The sequence below is a fragment of the Kwoniella shandongensis genome, chromosome 12 (genome assembly GCF_008629635.2).
Source record: "Kwoniella shandongensis chromosome 12, complete sequence".
NCBI classification, from domain to species: Eukaryota; Fungi; Basidiomycota; class Tremellomycetes; order Tremellales; family Cryptococcaceae; genus Kwoniella; species Kwoniella shandongensis.
The window spans coordinates 905737-925676 of NC_089298.1; the positions used below are offsets into that span (position 1 = coordinate 905737).

Below are 19940 nucleotides of genomic sequence, written 5' to 3' on the forward strand. Positions count from 1 at the left end.
AGCATATTCGAATGCATATCGAGCAGACGGCAGCAACAAGGCCAATAGTGAAAGACAATGTATTTGTTGTGAGTGATATTCATGCATGATCCCATTTCGCTTGCCAAACCTCTAACATGGGATCCACATATCAGCCGTTGTGGCTAAATTGCGGTTGGTATAAATGTACTTCCACTGGATACACAACCGTGCAAGAGCTCGAACAACATGTCGAGACTGCACATCTGAATCCAAAGCTCGACCTCTTCTGCCCATTCAAAGGTAAGCCGAAATGCACGGCAGGAAACACAGCTACTGACTTGTGTATCGGTGTATCGAAAGATTGCCACGATCGAATCATACGATCGTACGCTGCCATCCCGAGCCATTACGACGACGTACGATCACATCCAAGGCCTTGGACGGTCGAATCACTCTTACCGACACCTTTCGGGGAACGCACTAGACCACCAGCAGAACCATCACCCATCGATACGAGTTCCGAGCTGTCTGTCCCGCCATACTTGATATCCTGTCCGCCTGTACGACCATGGCCTCAAGGTCGACCCGATCATTATGTCCTTCCGAATCGACCTCGTCTTCGAGATTTCGATGTTCCTATCGTACCGGACCGAACGGACGATATAGTCTTTTGGCCAGTATGTGGCGATGCTCCGCCAGGTGATCTCGATCCGTGTACCAGCAGCATCTTCCCGCCAAACAAACGTCGCGAAGAGCAACAGCAGCAACAATCATCTCAGCGTGAACACAGTAATAAGCAACCAGAACAACAACCGATCATCCCTTCCGCTTCACGGGTTCATGCTCGACCATTTACCATCCGCAAGAAGGTGGAAGGGAAACTCGGCAGACCACGACTCGCGGTCGCAGCTGATATTTGGGTGGCTCATCAACGCAAGATCAAAGCTAAAGAATGTCGAAGGTTGGCGAAGGGCAAGGAGAAGATGGTGGACGAAAAAGATGTCAAAGAAGAGGAGGTGAAGGAGAAGCCTTTCGACCAAGAGAAGATCAGAGCGGCAGCGCAGCGGATCGCAGCGAAGAAGGTTGGGAGGTGGATAGGGATCGAATTTTGGAAGGAGGTGTTGGCGTTCGAAGCGGAGGGTGTGGCACTAGGGGAGATACCAAGGTGAACATTTCAGCAATTGATGGGGGATTCGATTGGATTTCATTCCAGCATGGCGGGCATTTAGCATTGCATTGTAAGGTAACGTGAAGTCATGGTTGTCATCATATTTCTGTACTGTAAATACACCTCACTAGATACCCAGCAATCGTGATACATTGTAGTATATCGTCTAAGTCATGTTCGTCATCGTCTTTGATCTATCGTCATCAAACTTTTCGTTTCTTGGCCGTACGGCTTTTCTTCGCACGAGACCGTTCCGTTTTGTTGGTTTTCGTCTGGGGACCCTCTCCTTCCTCTGTCTCGTCCGCTACTGCCGACTTGCGCTTCTCCGCTCGTAATTGTCGCTTTTCCTCTCTCAAACGACGTCGTTCAGCTCTTCGTTCTAGTTCTGTGAGACCGCACTGGCGTTAGCCACGTACAGTGTCAGTCACCCGTAGCCAGAGCACCTACCAGCTTGCGATTGATGTGGTCGGGTCGCCCTGTCTTGCTTTGGTAGCACGGAAGCGTAAAGCGAGCTTGAATCAGGGCTTGCCCCTTCGAAGTCCTTTGCGCCGTCGAGCAAGTTCAAGCGGTATGTCAAGACTACCAAGCTGTCAGTGGCCGCCTGAAGCATGCTCGAGACGTTGACTTACCATCTGGCTCCAATGGTCGGTATATCTCTCGCAATCGATCGTTGGCAGTGCGGACAACCCTGGTGGATACACGTGAGCTGTGAACGGCCTCTTCCCGTTATAAACCATGACACTTACAGTCGAGTATTTGGATCCATACTTGCGATGTTCAATACACCAGCTCCGTCAATCGCCATCATCGCTTTTCTCCTCTTCTTCACGACGGCAGGTCTGACCCCTGCTATATTGACCAGGGCTTGGTTTAGCATGCGTGTCGTGGATTGCACTAAACTGGGCGGGAGTAGAGGTGTATCGTCTTCGACGGTCATTGAATGTTCTCGCGAAGGTAAGGACAAATGATGTTCACGTATGTATGCCGAGGCGAAATTGATTATCGCTTCCTCCAGACTTGCGATTGTTGAGAGGGGTAACTCGGAGGGTGACAAAGGCCATCGTGTATTATCATCCGCGACACTCGAGCTGTCCCTCACCCTCTTTCGCTTCCTCACAGCGGTCGAGTGGACTGCATCCTGATAGAGCGGTACGAATTCTGGTCCATCAACCCTTCTGAGACTGCTCCCAGACCGTTGTCTTTGTGCTTCATCGTCTTCTTCTTCTGCATCATCATCATCGTCATCCTGGTCCTCGTCGCCAGCATCGTTCGAGATCTCTGTTCGTCCCTCGTCAGAGTTCGCCGGCCGCCCCTTTTTTCGCCGCTGGAGTAAGAGCTTGGCCAAGTCCCTTTTGCTGTCGACTTCGATATTGTCGAGGTACGAAGCGTAGGCGGCGAAATCAATTCGTGTGAGCCGAGATGGGGGAGGTGGAGGTGGAGGTGAAGACAGGTGATGTGAGGAGCGAGAACGAGAGCGAGAACGGGTACGAGAGCCCTCCGCTGTGGGAGACTCGGATGTCGAGGAGGGCATGCTTGGACAGTGGCGTGATGACCGAGAGCTATGGTTTCATATCTGTATGCAGCAAGTGGTTATATGTTATGAAGGATCTAACAAGTTCAAGATGACACAATGCGCTTATCACATCACGTGACCATGATTTTCGTCGAGCAGTGCTTGCGCTAGTGACGGTGTTACCATATGGGCAGTTGAAGCAAGTTGATCCATTCACGAGTCGATCTTTTCATTGCATCAACCAACTCTCTGCGACATTCCTCAAGTGACCTGATCACCCGTTCATTGTTCTTGTCAATCAGCTATCAGTGATACATTCGCTGCCTCGGACACGCATACTCCCAACAACAAACGAATCTAAATTATCTACATTATGGCTCGAGGCGGCGGCGTTTCTTCTCGAGGTCGAGGGTGAGTGCTTTGACCTCACAGCATACAGCTCCACTATGCTGACATGTTGGGTTATTCTTACAGCAAATTTAAGGTAGCACGAGGTGGTGGACGACATTTCTCTCGTGATCTCGATCCTCGTCTTGCCGAAAAGTCGGAATCTGAATCCTCTGAGGAGGAGACTTCGTCCGAGGAAGAGGAGGACGATGGACCTTCTGCCGCTGACATTGCGAAACTCGCTCCGGAGATGAAGGCGATGAACCTAAAACTGGGAAACACTGAGGCGGTTGAGGTTCCAGAGGAAGAGGAGATGAGCAGAGCGGAGAAGAAGGCCTTGAAGAAAGCACAAGCGAGCAAAAAGGTGTCAATCGAGGAGCCGGAGGATAGCGAGAGCGAGAGCAGCGATGAAGAAGTTGCGTCAAAACCCGCTGCCAAGGGAAAGGCAAAGGCAGCACCTGCTCCTCAACTCTCAAGAAAAGAGCGGTGAGTCATGATCTTCTTCCGTTATGTTGATTTGCGCCTATGCTGACGTGACTGCTCTCGATCTCAGCGAGGCCGCCGACAAGAAGGCTGCTGCTGAAAGATATCAGAAATTGCACGCTCAAGGTAAGCTTGACCCCTCTTATCAAGTGTCATACTGTACCTGACATATCTACAGGCAAGACTACCGAAGCCCAATCTGATCTCGCCCGATTGCAAGAAGTCAGACGAAGACGAGAAGCCGCTGCTGCTCAAAGAGTGGCTGAAGCCGAGGGTGAGTGGGTTGAGTCTGTTCCCAATTCCCGTTAATGGACGTTAATGATGTCGAACCTATGCAGAGGCCGCAAAGGAAGCTGCTGCGAAGAAAGAAAAGGTTTCAAAGAGACTTTAGAGATCGAGGTCGTCCGATTTGGCATGCGTTATGTTTCATATGATAGTCCTGTATAGATAGAATGGGGAGACCTTCGTACTTCGATTCTTGTGTATTCAACTCGATGTCATGCATTCCTTTTAAACCTCGTCTGATTTCTATTGGTTTAGTACGATCTTGTGATACATTGTCTGATGCGGAGCTGTGATCCGAGTCAGCTTTGGTTGTTCTACGGATCAACCAGGACGATGTGGACCCACCGCCTTCCTCGTCGAACTCGGGTCCATCTGCAACATATCCCATTCGAGAATAGAAAGCGACGACGGGGATCTAAGTGGAAAGTTAGTCGACGTGAATGAGGAGCAAGCCTTGTTTCGCGAGGGACAGGCATCGTGCTTACTTGGGAATGACATTTGATTTTGATTACTTTCTGACCATCAATCTCTTTGACGAGACCGTTCAAAGCCTCTGACTCGGCGTTGTCCTTGATGAACTTTTCCATTCCTTCGACCAGAACTCTGCCAAAGCCATACTGTCTGTACTCTTTCAACACAGCTAGACGCGTAAGCTTGCCCAGCTCGGGGACGAAACGGATAGTGCCTATTGGCTTTTCGGTTGTCGATGGTAGGTTCGAAGTGGGGGTGAGGGAGGATGTGGACTCGTCAGGAGGCGAGGAGACGGGTGTGGTTAGGAGGAAGTGGACAGCTGTGGGATCGTGTCTGAATGAACAATCATGTCAGTCCTCATCTTCATCCAACAAGTGTGATCGACGACGAGGCCCAGATATATGACTGACTCATCCATCTCGGTATCCAGTGGAAACCCCTATTGTAAAGTCAGAGCCAAGGTCCACCACAGCGTGAATGTTGCGAATTACTGACCTGCTCCACCGAAAATACTGCATGATTCAAGTGGGTTCACTCAGCCTCATCTCGAATACATGGATGAAGTTGACTCACCTTCTATCCTGATATCATAGCATGCTTCAATCTCGTCTCGAGTTTTGGCGACCTTGAGCGTGTATGCCGGTCTGGTAGGTGTACTTGTCGTGGTTGACATTTTGAGCTTCTACGGATTGATCTTTCGATCGTGCTTGGTGTGTCACGAGCTGTGAGGTGAGCAAGACACTGCTAGAAATGTATTGTATGGTTGGTAGGACTGCTAGAAGATACCTCGTTGCAAGTTAGGATTACCATCTCTGTGCAGAGTAGAAATGGTCATGGAAGGTGGAGGAGCCTTCGGGCGGCGGTTATTCACTCGTGGCACATGGCGATTATGATACAGCTACACGTTACACGTCTGTCCCTTTTGAAAAGAAGCATGCACGACGAGTGTTTGATTCCAAGGAAGTGACAATCTAGCTATCCCTGCTGATATACATCTTGCATGGTGACTGTGGGAACAGGCTATGTCAGGCGGATTTGGCGCCAAGCTGAGATGAATACCTAATACTCCGCCTGTGATTTGTGTGGTGATCTATCTGTGTATACTGATGGAGCTGTGTCACTCCCGTAAAACGTCCACAACAGCAGAATGGTTGCCACATGGCCGGCCGTCTGGTTGCCACATGTTGACGAACGTCCTTGATGATGCCAATTTGTATCTTTCTCCATGTAAACGGACCCCAGACACTGACCTGCCATAGATACTTCTTGCGGGCATCTCCCCCTGTATAAGGAAATTGGGTTTCCTAGGGGCAAGCTATTTGATGGTAAGATACAATCCATTCGTCCTGTCGGCGCCTTGGGATAAGAACCCGAAGTGGCTTCGTTCTGTCGATTACGCCGGCATCGCCACAGTTCCAAAGCCTTCCGCGGGACAGCCGTTGACCTGTTACAACATTCCTATAAATACCTCGGTTGTGGATGCGGCAGACACGTCCTGTCCGAGACTCAAGGAGTGTTCCCATGTAACCGGTGAATCAGGCGCGCGAGATGCATAGCTACTGCACTGGGTGTGATGTTGATTTATTCTTACTCTAGCTGCGCCTGTGTCAGTCATTTCGCTGAAGTACGACTGCTTGTGCCATTGTGAGGCGTGTTCCGTTGGAGAACGCACAAAAGGCGTTGCCCTCGGTACCGAGTAGTATTAGTAAGAGCGGTGAATGGCTGGTAGAAGCGATATCGAATACCCAGTGTTCATTACCTGAAAAGGAGATATCGATGTTGCGTTTCAAGTTGTCTTTCATCTTCCTGGTAGAGCTGTGGCTGATGGAAGGGAAGATATACGACGATCTTTGATACCCACTCGGAGACGCCCTCGTGTTCCACATGTAGAAGGTGATCCACGTACATTGCAAATGCATCAGCAGCTGAAATCTGAGAGACATTCCTTGTTTACATGTCAGTGATGTCGGTGGTGTTTTTGGTGACGGCAGATGATTATTTTTGACCGGATCAAGGAATGTAGCAAAGTTTCTGTTTCGCAATCCTCAACGTACCTGAGAGATGCGAGATCTGTCGATCACTTGCAAAGTATCCTGAAATCCCGTCATAAGAGGGACATGGGATGGATGGCTGCATCTCTTCTAACGTACAGACAGTATGCACGCGTGGTTTACAGCTTGTTACACTGCTTCTTCGAGGGGGCGCTGATGTAACTGTATCGTTGAGGGAGGTTAGTAACTGCCTAATACCCACATGTGTCTCGGAAGCAAGCGGGATGTAACGACGCTCAATGCTATATGTGGTGTCTTTCGCCTGGCGTTGTTTCAGAGATGGCTGTTTCGGTGCACATATGTCATTCCTCGCATCGTAGAAAGGCTTACTGGCTCCCCGCATGAACTACTGTCTCGGTAGTGGAAGGAAGAAGAAGAAGAAGAAGAAGACGACGACGGCAGTAGTGACAACGGGGAATGTGATGGGGATGCAAGTACCCTTCGGTCAGAGTTTAATTAAAACGATTATTTATGCTTTTGATGCCATCGTTCACTAAACCCACCGCTACCACCAGTCACACATCATCTCGGTTTCACATCTTTCATCTGCTTCCTCTGCAATCGCCGCAGAAGATTTTTCCTTGCTTTAACACATAGAACGGCCATATCAGTACATGACTATGGCACCTCGACAGCAGGTTCAACTCGTTTCCAAATAGACTCGGTCACTGTAACGATAGAGAACACGATCGGGATCTCCCCATATTACCTAATCACCAACTGGACGCCCTTTCCTTACCATTTGGACATATCAACAACCTATACATATCTTTCGCCCTCCTCCCACTCATCTTTCGATACTGTAGCTTCGTGCGAACTTCCTCGTATCCCTTCGTGTCGTCAATAGCACGCAAAAGGGATCTGTCTCCCAACTTTGTTTATAGTTTTACCTTTTTGCTCTTTGGTGTCAACATCAGTCTCGGCAAGGTTTTGATCGACAGACATCTTAATCCGACCCGATCAGTCAGGTCGATCAGCATGGCTGAAGGTGACTATGAGATGAGAGGAGTCAAGGTTCCTCCGTTGGAGCGAGGGGAAGTACGTGGGGTGAGTTGATTGTGACGAATAATTCATCTTCAACCCTTTAGCATACATACATACATATGATCGCACAACAGTGTGCTTACTATTTGCCTTGTTTCAGACCGATACGATCCACTCGACAACCTACCAGCCGACACCGGTCTCAGTCTCAGCCTCGTTACATTCCCAATCAGCATTACAATCGCGACCTCGTGATACCAGTGCATTGGTGTTCCAACCGGAATCCCCTACCACCAGCACCTCCACATCTAGCCCTCCCCGGTCTAACGAACCCCTTCGAATACCACTCCCGCCAGCATTCAGACCCAGGGTAGACACCAACGATTCATCACGCACAGAGCTCAGTACACCTGACTCGATGGCTTCTGCTTCTGGGTCAGGTTCAGCAGGGTCTAGTTCGACTTCAGCTCGACACAACATCACTAACCATCAAATGTCAAGAGCACGATCAAATACCAGTCACAGAACCAGCTCTCGACCTAACACCCCCACCTCTGCAACTATCGAGATGAACCATCTGACACGACCTACGTCGAGAAAGGGGAAAGAGGTCATGGAGTTTACAGTCATCCCAAATGAAGCGGCTTTCATGGGCAAGCAACGGATGGAAACGGGTGATGAGCAAGGCGAAAAGACGAAAGAGGACATGGCCATGGCCAAATGGAGGGTGAGTAGTATCGTGTCTCCCCGTCTCTTGTCCATGTCATGCTGATGAATCGCAGAAATGGGTGATCGAGCAACCGATCCAGGTCGTTTCTCCTCAAAGCACCTCTCCTATACGCTCCCGCCAAGGAAGTCCTGGCCCGCAAAATATACCAATGGTCCCGCTTGGTCCATCAACGTCGCCGCAAGACTCACTGGCAACGACTGCCTCCCCCTACGATACGTTCTCTCCGAAACATCGGAGCTCGTCATTGACGGGAGCGCCCATGTCACCTACACAACTCACGTCCCCGCTCATCTCTCGATACTCTCGCTTCGGTTCAGCAGATATGGATATCCAAAACACCGAATCAGTGATGGCCTTGCGTGATGTTGAACTGGCAGTTGACCCGGAGGTCATGGAGCGGGCGTCAAGAGCGAAAGCTATGCCGCGGAGGATGTCAACGCAACCGCGAATATCAGAGCTGCCCAACCCTTTCGTCGACATATCTACCCGACTTGGCTCAAGACGCGTACGTCCGATCGTATTGGAACTCATACAAGCGTTGGGCCACTACATCGATGCAGTATGGTGCATCAATTATCCCTCCCGACCATGCCCTTGGATTATCGGTGTTGACGAATCACCCCTCGCTCCATCAATACGGAGGATGACGATGGCATATCATCCTGATAACGTCGAGAACTCAATGGGGTGGAAGAGTCCGATGATCACGGCCGTTCAAGACGGGAAGAAAACGGGGCATGTTCATACTCCACCTTCCAAGAAGGACGTCGAGTTCTGGGAGCAGGAAGTGACCTTCTCCATCCGGGATGTTGACGAGATAGTTGGCATCTACAAGGGAGTGGGATGGGCGTTTGCCATGGCGTTGGAACAGGGAGATTATGGACCCGTGTCGGATGATAATGTCCTTGGCGGCAGAGGTGAAGGTGGCGGTTTGGCCAGGTTGCTCAATGATTTGGAAGAGGCGATCTGGTGAGTTCTATTTCCCGTGCAACTTCGAAGTCGCACAATGCTAACAATCTCTATGTTCAGGGGTGATGCACCACCACGTCCTACCGATCTTGCATACGACCTTCCGATCGACTTTGACCCTTACGCCATTCCCGATGACAACGATCTCATGGCAGCGGCAGCGGCTGGTCCTCGAGGTCGAACCCCCGCATTGTCCGACTTCTTCAACGAGTCTTCTCCTTCCCGAGGCACCCCACCCTCACCTGTCTTGGAAGAGGAAATGGCCAATTTACCAGATCTCATAGATGCCTCCAACTCGGACACCGGTCATACCGACGGCATCGCCTCGCCTGATTCTTCTCATTCTGGAGCGGCAAAACAGAGAACGGGAAGTTATATCCCTGGTTTGGAGGAGATTGAAGGAGCCGAGGAGATGACCCTGGAGGAATTGGGGAAGAAGAGACATCAGGAATGGTTGCAGAGTCGTAGAGCCGATGTCATTGCGGGTGGTTGGTGAAAGTAGTCTCAATACGGATATCTAACTGGTAATTCTAGCATGTTGTGAAATAGTTTGTACACATAGAGCATACATAGGAGGAGACATGGCATGAATAATGCGATTTGAAGGATTGTACAAAAAAAAACCGTCAAAGCGGTCTGGTTAGTCCCAAGCGCAACATCAGGAACTATCAGTCAAATAGTACAAGTACATGTACAGTGCTACAGAAACTCTGCTCTGCTTCGCTCTCCACATCATATCACACGTCGTATCCCGTACTCTCTCCAATCGCAACGACCGTGAAAGCGCCGTCTTTCAGTCCAACTTTCTTGGCTGCATCTTCCAAGAACTGAGGTGGTTCGTTAAACGGTTCGGGGGTCATTCGGAATGTACCCCAATGGATACCAATAGCATTTTTGCATTTCTAAGGGCGGTGATCGGATTGCATCAGCTTCGATCGATTCTTCCAAATGCCAACAGAATACTCACGATATCGTTGAAAATCCTGACGGAATCGATAGGTGCTGCATGGACTGGCGACATTGCGATCCTCGGATCATAAGCTCCAATAGGGATCAAACCCAAAGTGAATGGACCTAGACGTTCTCCAATCTCTTTGAAAGCTGGACAAACGCCGCCTTTTGGTAAATCTTCGAGTTTGTGCGAATCGACGTGCATCGCGCAGTATCCGGTATCGCCTCCGAACCATACCTGCAACGAGGGAAGATGACGGTGAGCATGGGTGGTTTATAAGCATACTTCGGGATTTTGGAACATACTGAGGCAGCTTTGCCTTCTGCGTTGGGTTTGTCTTTCAGAGCCCAAGAGGACCACAAAGAATTGTCTTTGTCGAATGGCGTTCTTGCAGATGAATGTTGAGCGGGAGCTGCGTGGAAGAATATAGAGTCAGTTTACCTAAAATTACATGAGGCAAACTGGACGAGGGAGAGCCTTCCAGTCTCAAAACAGCAGCAGTAGTTGCATTGGTCAAGGGAGCTTCTTCTTGGGAGGTCCAAGGAGAGAAAGTGGTTGAGCCCAGACTCCAACTCACTGCAGATGATCTTTGTACTTCCCACGCCGTCCACGACAATCTCTCTTTCCTCCCACCAATCCATCTCGATCACTCTCGCTCTTGGCACGCCCAGACCTGAGACTGTTCGCCAGTTGTTCAGAGGTAGGAAAAGGAGCGGTTCAGAGTCGTATTGCTTTTTCTGAGTCGAGTAGAGCTTTGTAAGGGTAGGTAGGTCAAGGTGGTCATAGTGGTTGTGCGAGATCACCTGGTCGATGGACGGCGGTGAGTTAGTGGTTGCAATAGAAAAGCGGAATTCATACTTACGATGGCATCGACTTGGGGGATATCCTTGATGTCACAGGGCGTTGCTGATTCAGTAGTAGGTAAGCAATTGCGATTGTTCGGCTCAAAGTGAATCTTCTCAACCATCACTCCCAATTGCGTCGACCGTCACCCGTCATATGTTCTGGTGGTGATGACAAAGAATCACTTACTGCTCTCTCGTTTCGGACCCAAATTGAACGTTGCCATCCCTTCCCCCAAGACTGGATCAAACAGCACCCTGACACCTCTTGCACTCTTCTCCTTCTCCGCCGCAAGCGCATTCGGCGTTGGCATCTCGATCAAGGCGCAAGCGTGACCTAGCCATGTTGAGCGGAGTTGGTTACTTGGTAAAGTTCTGCCGAACGTGGGTGTGACATAAGGGATGATCTCTTTGGCTCTTTTGAGAAGGGGGTCATGTCTTCTCATAGCCCAGAAGAGCTATTCAAGTACACAACAGTTTGATTCTTCAGCGAAATCCATTTGCTCGTATGCAGCCACGCCACGCCACACCACGCAACTCACCGAAGCGAGATCCTTAGAAGCCTAGACGACCAATGCACACAACACACAGGTTCGCGATCAGCTATCCGGTTTACTGTGACCTCGTATAAAGATATACTACTCACGACAGGTCGGAAAGATAACCAAGGATTGACAAAGGCCGTCCCATTGGCATTACCCCAATGATCCGCTTTCACCTTTTCCATGGAAGGGGGAAAAACGGACACTTTGGTCTGACCAGATAACGGTCGTTGAGTGTCGGTCGACATGGCTCGATACGTTTGTGTTGAGGTGGAAGTAGGTGTTGTCGAGATTGAGCTGAGCGGTCTCGCAATGATAATACGATTGGTAGTTCGGGGTAATATGCGTACCCTATTGAGAGCTTTCATTCAAAAGCGTGAAACGTTCTCACAATGAAAGGTAGAAAGCTGACGAAAGCTTCTTATGGATGTTCAACGCTAAATTCAATGCTTCTTCTCCCGTATCGATCAATGCCGACGGACATGCGTGTCTGCTGTCGTAAGCGACCGTTGGCCGAGGTGAGATTACATTAGGTATGATCGTCGACCGTTGCCCGAGGTAACTTTTGGTGACTGCCGCTAACTGATCGAGGCCGATAAATCAAAACAACCCTGAGTGCAAAGGTGGGGAATGACAATGATCTCCGCGAGTTGGTGTCCCCCAGCTTTACCCGATGCTACGTTTCAACATGTTCTGCATCCAAGCAGAACATACACAGTGAGACACAGTGATACACAGACCCTAGGTGAAACCCATACTTGTGTCGCTACTGGAATATCCGCAGAGCGTGGACAAATGCGAGATCAAAACTCCACCCAGGCAGACCTCGCCAGCAAGTTCATTACAATTTAAAAGTTGAGAAGTTACCCTAAAAGAAAGTGGTGATTTTGATCTAAATATATAAAAGATGGTCACTTTGAAGAAGCCAGGAAACAAGAAAAGAGACAGTGTCCGTGATTTTACATTCTCCCCACTACTACCCCTCTAAACATTCGTCACCTTCAGTCCCCTCTCTTCGCCTTCTCTCGCTATACTCCCTGCACTTCCTGTCCGATTGTGTCCCATCTGGGGTTGTTGGTCGTACCCACCGTAAGCATCTTCCTCGGCATAGTCGTACGCCTGGCTGGGGTCGAAATAGTATCCACCACCGCCGTTGCTGTTGTTAGCGTGGTTCGGATCTGCGCCGCCAGCAGGAGCGAGATGTTCAGTCGTGTCGGCAGAGAAGTCGGGTTGTTGAGGGGCATAAGGGTCTTGAGGATACCCATTTGAGTAGTCATGCTGAGCACGGGTGGCGCCAAAGCCAGCAAGACCAGGAGCGGTGGCCGTTGATGATCTGTCCCCACCGCTGTTCAAGTTGACCATGTTGACGGCATACGGATCATAGCCTCCCGCAGGGTCCTCGTAGTCCTGGTACTGTCCCATATCGGGTTGAGGCTGGCCGTGAAGGTCGATACCGGGAGTGGTCGAGGCATAGTATCCGCCATATTGCGCCATCGAAGGTTGATCCTCTTCGTCGTCGAAAGCCGATCGGGAGGAATGATGAGCAGCCATGGCAGCGGCAGCTGCGGCGGCGGCAACGTCCCGGTCTAACCTTTGCCTCCTTCTACGTCTAAGCATGAAGACAATGAAAGCCATCACACCGGCAGTGACGACGAGACCGACGGCTACAAAGGTACCTGCGACTGCTCCCGAGTTATTGAAGAAACCAGAATCGGAGTCGCCAGATGAGGAAGAAGAACCAAGACTTGAAGGGTTGTGCACTGTCATTGTTCTTGTGTAAATCTTGCCTGCGGCATCAGTGGTTGTGACAGCTGTCGTGATGAGGTCGGGGGCAGTGGTGTGGACATGTCCTTGGGCATCGGTTGTCGTGATAGACTGAACGCTGGTCAGCGTAGTCTCTGGAGATGTTGAGGTTGGCGCGGCAGAGGCAGCGCTGTCTGATGAAGGTGCAGCGGAAGAGGCTTGAACGGTCGAGCTTGCTTGCTGAGAACTTTGTACGGTAGAACTTCAAAACCAATCAGCACTGGACGTCTTTGACATTCACTCACGTTTGGGTTTGACTGTTGGACTGTTGATTATCGGTGGTACTAGCCGTATCAGATGACGTTGCGCTGTCACTCGCACTGGCTGAAGGTGTTTGCGACTGCGATGGGGTCGCGGAGGGAGATTGACTTGGTTGTGCACTCGGCGATTGTTCGGCTGATGCTGAATTTGATGGCTGCACGCTGGGAGAGGGTTCTTGTGAGGCGGAAGCAGGAGTGGAAGGAGCGGTAGTGGGAGAGGCGGAGGGAGAGTCTGTAGGGGATGCACTAGCAGGTGCTGAGGGGGCTGGAGATTGGGGAGCCGGTGATGCGGCGGGATCTGTGCTCTCTGTTTGTTGCGAAGGTGGAGTTTGAGCGTCGGCGGGATCGATAGGCGTGATCGGAGGAGTCGATACAAGGTTAGACATGATAATGATCGAGGTAGCAGATCGGTGTCAAGATTGGAGAGAATTGATACAAACAGAATCAGCACACGTCAAAGTTGGTGATTCCGAGCGCCCAGGTGAACAATGAATCGCTATGGCAATCGATAGCAGTGCGAACAAAGGTAGGTGGAAAGGCTCAAGGGTGTCCGTTGTATGCGGTAGAAAATGGAGTGTTTCTTAGGGCGATGATCGGGAATCCGCACGATAGCAAAGGACTTTGTCGAATATTCCCAAGAATCTGACCTGCTTAAGCAGCCTGTATCTATCCTGCATCTCCGCGAAGGAAACGGTGTCCTGCAAGTCCCGAGAAGCAATGTCGCAAAGTGACTTCACCAGCCCTACCAATGAAATCGATCCATCGGAACACACGAGCAAAATCAAGACAAAAGAACAACAAAGGCTGAAACGCAATCTCGATTTCTGTGATATCACTCACCTGCCATGATGACCGATTGTCCTTTCTAGCTTGTTGTTCTGTCTATGGGAAAGATAAATCCTGAAGTCTAGTCGAGTTGCAACACTGTTGTCTTGCCTGAAGATTCAATGTTGTTTCGAGTGACCAATCCAAGGTGGTCGAAAAGAACGAATGTGCGGAGGGATTAGTCGGACGCGACTTTGTTATTGTTGTTGTTGTTGTTGAGGGTTGTGTGGCTGGTCGAGGTTGTCGAGCCAAGGAAGTAGAGAGATGTCGTTTGAGAGATCGTGAAGAAGGGTAGGTATTATAGGAGGATGATAAGATGAAGTGAGTGTTGATGATGGTGGTGTGAAAGGTGATTATGGCGACATGGCGTTGACCATACTAGACTGACCGTGCACCGTTGCTTTCTTTCCTGCAACAACAATACAGTGAACCAGAATGATTGTTTGGCACAGAGAGAAAGAGAGGGGCACGGTCAGGGTCCATAGCTAAAAAAGAAAAAGGGAATAAATAACGTTTATCGCAAGTGTGCCTCTCCTCGTACGCGTCGTACAAACCCATTTAGGTAATATTGCAAAGTGGGAGAGAAAAGGTACAACACGTGGCAATAGTAGCAAGAGCTTTCGGGATTAAGGTGAATTATCTTGCTCACCTCGGTCATATTCGGTTTGTGGCACTGTACAAAAGGTAGAGCATAGATCCCCTTTGTCGATGACGTCTGTAACTCGGCTGTGAATGAGGATGCCAAGTTGATGAGCAGTGACAATAATAAATTCAGAAAACTGTTCTACACCTGCATCTACAATTGCATCTACACTCGCCTTCAATCTTTGATCTTTGTTATACAGCTCATTCGCTCCACCACAATGCCTACAACAATCACACCTCCCTCTGTCCAGTCAGTCGAGAAATCGGCAGAGTCTCAAGCTCAATCGCTCGAGCAAGCAGGAGAGAACAAGCTCGGTCATCTCGTAGAGGAGAATGGTCAGTAGAGGTGCTATGGCAAGACGTCGTTATGATGTGCTGACCAACACTTTGTTTTGATTCTTAGCCGATTCCACCGAGTCCAACGTTCGATATGGTGCGTTGTCATAGCTTCTTGTTGCTTGCAAAGGTGGTTGTTAGCTGATATACGAGGTCGTACACAGCTGCCTACTTGAGACGTATTACCGATGTCGCACGAGCTGGTTCTAGATACACCGCATATAGTGAGTCAGGCAATGTCACTATCCAACGGTGCGTCAACTGACATCGTTCGCAGCTAGTGATATCGGAGAGGCTTTCAGACCCATCGTTCCCCCTTATTTAGGTGAGTGGCAGCATCGCTCGGCTTAGACGTGACAAGCTGTGCAATGACTTAACCTTCATGTTCTCATTGTAGTCACCGCCGCCTACGGAGTTTCATGGGCCTATCTCATTGGAGACGTATCATTCACAACCTACAAATCCTCTCAACTCGGTCCTTCCCCTCTCGAAGCCGCCAACATGTCCGAACCTACCCGTCTTGGTCTCGTCGCTGTCAAGAGATCAGTCTTCCAATCTATCGCTTCGATGGCTTTACCAGCATTCACAATTCACACAGCTGTTCGATATGCCGGTAGACAGTTTGCCAAGTCGGCCAATTCGACTATGAGAAGATGGGGTCCTACAGCCGTCGGAATTGGACTTGTCCCTGCTTTGCCATTCATGTTTGATCATCCCGTGAGTGCTGTCGAGCAGCACATCCACGGATAAATGCCGGAGCCGAAGCTGATGCTGGGTACCTTTGTTAGGTCGAAACCGCCACCGACTTTGTCTTTGACAAGATCGAGGAGACGTTCTTTACTAAAAACGCTGCTGGAGTCGAGTCCAAGAAGGACATATAGACATCGAGATATCACTAGAAACACAGACAGCGAGAGATGTGTGTAGAGATAACCTAAAGTAAGAGGTTTGGCCGGAACAATGGGATCACCTCAAAACATTTATGTATACATACCAAGCAAGCATACGACAAGATTCATCCTACTGACATGAGTGATCCATGGGTGCTTCCTAACGTCCTGACCTATCCTTCTCCAGCCTGACAATCCTCCAGTCTTTTGTCCCCTTCTTATATCCCAAGTAGCAACCCCGGTCGCTCTTGTCACCCTGGAGTATCTTTACACCACCGCCAATCTTGGTCGAAGCAAACGGTTTGGTCTTCGATCCCCTCGCTGTGCCTGAGAAAGTGAGGTGTTGTACATGGATGTTACCCGTGAATGAAGTAGCGATGAGTTGGACATCCACGTCTTCTCGTCCTGCCGAGGCCGATGTAGACGATGGACTGGGTGTGTAGTCCACACTTGCTGATATTGACAAAGGCGCTTCTGGCCATAAGACTTGGGCGAGGGGAGTATTGCAATTGGACGGGATCTCGAATGGGGCCTTTTGAGCCGATTCTCCGTCAGCCAGTATTTTCTTTTGGACGGAAGGTTTACGCTTCTGTACTCACTGCAAATAGGAATGTTTCTTTTCCCCTCGTCATGACGTACACCTCTCCTCCACCTTCCAACAACAACGTCTCAAAAGCACCCCAATCGCCTTTACCCCCACTACCACTTTTACCCAACTTGAAATCCAACACTGTGGAATCTGTGATCCTGATCAAACATGCTCTACTACCAAAACTGACATACAATCCCAGTTCGGCGGGTTTACCATCCTCCCCTTCTTCTTCGCCTATAGAGGGCGGATCAGTCGACGACGAGGTCATCGATGGTGTACGACCGTTATATATCGACGACGCATAGTCTTCGTATTCGAATACGCTTTCGGCGTCATCTCGATTTGTCGTTGTTGTCAAAGGAGTAGTGAGGCTTCGCGAAGGAGTATTTGGAGAGATATTTGTGGATGGTAATCGTAAGAAAGAGACATATGAAGGCGGAACAGGGAGATAGAAACTCCTTGAAGCGGTAAACGTGCACGAAGCAGGATCTCCCACTGTCGGAAATCCTCCGTGGATGATGATATGTGTCGTCGTGGCGATCGCCACGAATAATCTTTCCGGAGAGGTGAAGATCGCAGTGGTCAGACCGTCGGAAGATGATGATGAAGCCGAACTAGAAGTGGACGCTGTTGATGGGAGAACAAAATGATCTTTCGTCCATGATAAGGGTAATGAGTTTGAGTTTGGGTCGGATCTCGGAGGCACAGGAGGATCAGTAAGTGAGAGCGTTCTCAACGACGTCGGACTGGGACCAAGATTGAGACCGTGACTACCAAACTTGATCCATTCTATCCCTTCCTTCCCCTTTCCCTTCCCCGCACCACGAAGAGCAGGCGCGGGAGCGAGGTCAATACCGGTATACGAAGGGTGTTGTATCGATGACCATTGAGCGAGGCTCGTCAAGTTTTCAAGTTTGTACACACGAACTTCGGCCCCTGTACCCTTTTTCGGTTTACCAGGTTTGTTGGGATCCTCAATTCCACCACAAAGAACCATCACAGACCCTCGAACAGGATTTCCCCGTTGCACATCACCGTCGCCATCGTCTTCTTGATCTTGGTCTTGATTCATCTTTTGGAGTATCCGGATCTCCCATACAGCTAGGCCCTTCCATATCACCGTTATTGGTGAGCTTTCGTCTTCTGTATTCAGTAATCGTAATCCGCCAGCCGTTCCAAGAATCACCAACCGACCGGACAATAGAGGCAGGACGCACGTTGTGGTCTGGTCTGAATGTGGAAGGGATGCCGAGCCATAATCTAACCGGAGGAGAGAGGTGGAAGGTAATCTCGTGGCAATCACAGCAGTCGGACGATGCGGAACAGGTACGCGTGGGGTAGGGACAGATGCCGCGGAAGAGGAGATGGAAGGCGAGGCCACATCGTAAGAAGGTGGTAGGGCTTGCGGAGCAGACGAACCAGATGGTTCTGGTTGGGGGAAAGGTATTGGTGGAAGCTACAGTAAACGTCCTTTAGCGATCTCGTAAGGTTTTACCAGTCAATAGTAGGATACGTACAAGACGGCTAGGTTCTCGACGTTCTGAGTGAGTACTCTCCTCACGATCTTGTTCGTCCAAGCGGCGCTTCTCATCCACTACTGCTGGTGCTGCTGAAGCAGCTACGCGTCAGCTGCCTGTTGCTTGCACAGCTTCTTCGCCTGTAAGTAAATCACGACTTACCTATACTCTCTGGTAAAGCACTGGTCTCACCTCCGGTCGTTGGCGTCTCCTCATCTCCTTGCGCGGCATCGATCTCCGTATTCAGCGCAAACTCATAGGACGGTAAACCCTCTCCCTGCCTATCGATATCCCCCTCTTCGTCCCTGTCAACATCTTCCAGAGTTGGTCCCAGGCTGAGTATCGAAGCCGAGGGGAGCGGAACAGGGAACGGGACAAGGTCGGCGGATACACCGAGCGGCGCGGGAGAGGCGGTAGATACAGCTCTCTGATTCTGATCCTCGGGTCTGCCCATATTGCTGCTCCGTATAAGACGCAGAGACGTTGGTTGAAGTGTAATGAAATTGTAACTTCATCTTGGTGAGGGATCTCGTGGGATCCAAATCTGTATGCTGGGGGTGTAGTACGTCAAACATGAGAACGTACACAGCATCACTTGACCATTGCACTTGGAGGAGGGTACTCCCGTCTGGACGTTTGAGAACGACAAATGGTTACATGATCTTCCTCTCTTTCACCAATGCAGACTGTCCAGCTAAGTAGGACACGTCGCACAGGTTGACTTGTGTGGTGTCAAGAATAGCTTGTATATGATCAACGCAGTGATGGCCAAAAGGATAATCACTGTAGGAAACAGTCCAGGCGGAAGTGAACGTTTCGGTAAACCGGTCATCCGGTCGCGTGTAAGGGAATTGTGGCTGTAACGTGAGTATGTCCTCAAGTACCGGACGGAACTGACGATAACTAATGACTAATTGATCCGAGCATGCATTCCAGACCATGACAACAACAGGATCAGTCACTGATGACGAGGCCCCTCAGCGAGTATTGATGCGTTGATCCCTTTGCGCTGGTGCATGATCGACTCTGACCCCGTTTCAGGTTTCAGCTGATCAAACACAAACACGGTTGATTAAAGTTTCATTCACCACACAGACCACTCTCACCAGTAGTTTGGTTTCAGACTTGGCCGTTTCGATCGCAAGTTGGGTGGTCCGAGCACCGAGCGGATCCCTATTCCGTTCAAGTCAAGATTCCCGCTCGGATCCTTTGTTGTCACAGGAATATCCTTCCGAAGCAAGAAGTGTATCAACAGTGCTATTTACAGCTACTCAGCTTCCGGATGCAAGTCGTTAATGTACAATCAGACTGTGTACTTGATGTACTCGTATCGTACCTTTCCTAACGAGCAGTGACCACCGAATTAGGGACGATCCACCGTCCTCAGGCATATTGTAAGGTGCCTTTGTATCAAGGGATGATCAAGTGGATTGATCCCCTCTCCGCTCTCCGTGTCCCATCTTTTCCCTCGATCAAGAGAGTCAGTGGGGGAGGGAGAGGCATTAAAGGTACAATTTAAAATGCCTCTCGTCATCTCTTCTTCCAGTTCATCGTTGATCTTGCCATCGCTTGTCTTTCCTCTTTGTTCATCTCTCCTCACTATCGTGAATCATCGTCTCCGGCTGCTATACCGGCCCGTCGTACCATCCTAATCTGTTCTAAGAAGCATATAAAAGTCACCTTGTTGCTCTACAGCACTTCCAGTCGCTCATTCAACCCAGTCACTCTCTCTTC

The 19940-nt window shown here is 49.9% G+C and overlaps 9 protein-coding genes across 9 annotated transcripts; 4 read left to right on the forward strand and 5 right to left on the reverse strand.

The window, feature by feature from the left end:
* Nucleotides 1-116: 116 nt before the first annotated feature.
* CI109_106616 (uncharacterized protein) lies at nucleotides 117-1130 on the forward strand (the record flags this gene model as incomplete). Its single annotated transcript, XM_032008277.1, has 2 exons — nucleotides 117-261; nucleotides 322-1130. The coding sequence occupies 2 exons, from the start codon at nucleotides 117-119 to the stop codon at nucleotides 1128-1130; spliced, it is 954 nt and encodes a 317-aa protein (XP_031857431.1).
* A 202-nt stretch (nucleotides 1131-1332) lies between these two features.
* Nucleotides 1333-2828, reverse strand: CI109_106617 (uncharacterized protein; the record flags this gene model as incomplete). The annotated part of the gene is made up of 5 exons (XM_032008278.2): nucleotides 1333-1514; nucleotides 1577-1708; nucleotides 1759-1817; nucleotides 1876-2688; nucleotides 2773-2828. The coding sequence occupies 5 exons, from the start codon at nucleotides 2826-2828 to the stop codon at nucleotides 1333-1335; spliced, it is 1242 nt and encodes a 413-aa protein (XP_031857432.2).
* Nucleotides 2829-3015: 187 nt separating this feature from the next.
* On the forward strand, nucleotides 3016-3903 carry CI109_106618 (uncharacterized protein; the record flags this gene model as incomplete). The annotated part of the gene is made up of 5 exons (XM_032008279.1): nucleotides 3016-3053; nucleotides 3117-3515; nucleotides 3583-3638; nucleotides 3691-3786; nucleotides 3851-3903. 5 exons carry the CDS (start codon nucleotides 3016-3018, stop codon nucleotides 3901-3903), a joined length of 642 nt encoding a protein of 213 aa, XP_031857433.1.
* A 137-nt stretch (nucleotides 3904-4040) lies between these two features.
* On the reverse strand, nucleotides 4041-4941 carry CI109_106619 (uncharacterized protein; the record flags this gene model as incomplete). The annotated part of the gene is made up of 6 exons (XM_032008280.1): nucleotides 4041-4084; nucleotides 4143-4212; nucleotides 4283-4601; nucleotides 4679-4707; nucleotides 4764-4780; nucleotides 4842-4941. 6 exons carry the CDS (start codon nucleotides 4939-4941, stop codon nucleotides 4041-4043), a joined length of 579 nt encoding a protein of 192 aa, XP_031857434.1.
* Nucleotides 4942-6660: 1719 nt separating this feature from the next.
* CI109_106620 (uncharacterized protein) lies at nucleotides 6661-9498 on the forward strand (the record flags this gene model as incomplete). The annotated part of the gene is made up of 5 exons (XM_032008281.2): nucleotides 6661-6763; nucleotides 7167-7366; nucleotides 7464-8030; nucleotides 8086-9002; nucleotides 9063-9498. The coding sequence occupies 5 exons, from the start codon at nucleotides 6661-6663 to the stop codon at nucleotides 9496-9498; spliced, it is 2223 nt and encodes a 740-aa protein (XP_031857435.2).
* A 241-nt stretch (nucleotides 9499-9739) lies between these two features.
* Nucleotides 9740-11706, reverse strand: CI109_106621 (uncharacterized protein; the record flags this gene model as incomplete). The annotated part of the gene is made up of 8 exons (XM_032008282.2): nucleotides 9740-9904; nucleotides 9970-10191; nucleotides 10260-10366; nucleotides 10532-10757; nucleotides 10817-10860; nucleotides 10987-11254; nucleotides 11339-11359; nucleotides 11443-11706. The coding sequence occupies 8 exons, from the start codon at nucleotides 11704-11706 to the stop codon at nucleotides 9740-9742; spliced, it is 1317 nt and encodes a 438-aa protein (XP_031857436.2).
* A 616-nt stretch (nucleotides 11707-12322) lies between these two features.
* On the reverse strand, nucleotides 12323-13787 carry CI109_106622 (uncharacterized protein; the record flags this gene model as incomplete). The annotated part of the gene is made up of 2 exons (XM_032008283.1): nucleotides 12323-13343; nucleotides 13387-13787. 2 exons carry the CDS (start codon nucleotides 13785-13787, stop codon nucleotides 12323-12325), a joined length of 1422 nt encoding a protein of 473 aa, XP_031857437.1.
* A 1302-nt stretch (nucleotides 13788-15089) lies between these two features.
* CI109_106623 (uncharacterized protein) lies at nucleotides 15090-16088 on the forward strand (the record flags this gene model as incomplete). Its single annotated transcript, XM_032008284.1, has 6 exons — nucleotides 15090-15207; nucleotides 15275-15304; nucleotides 15372-15431; nucleotides 15485-15532; nucleotides 15605-15924; nucleotides 15996-16088. The coding sequence occupies 6 exons, from the start codon at nucleotides 15090-15092 to the stop codon at nucleotides 16086-16088; spliced, it is 669 nt and encodes a 222-aa protein (XP_031857438.1).
* Nucleotides 16089-16257: 169 nt separating this feature from the next.
* Nucleotides 16258-18660, reverse strand: CI109_106624 (uncharacterized protein; the record flags this gene model as incomplete). The annotated part of the gene is made up of 4 exons (XM_032008285.1): nucleotides 16258-16629; nucleotides 16697-18145; nucleotides 18207-18295; nucleotides 18369-18660. The coding sequence occupies 4 exons, from the start codon at nucleotides 18658-18660 to the stop codon at nucleotides 16258-16260; spliced, it is 2202 nt and encodes a 733-aa protein (XP_031857439.1).
* Between the last annotated feature and the right edge of the window lie 1280 nt (nucleotides 18661-19940).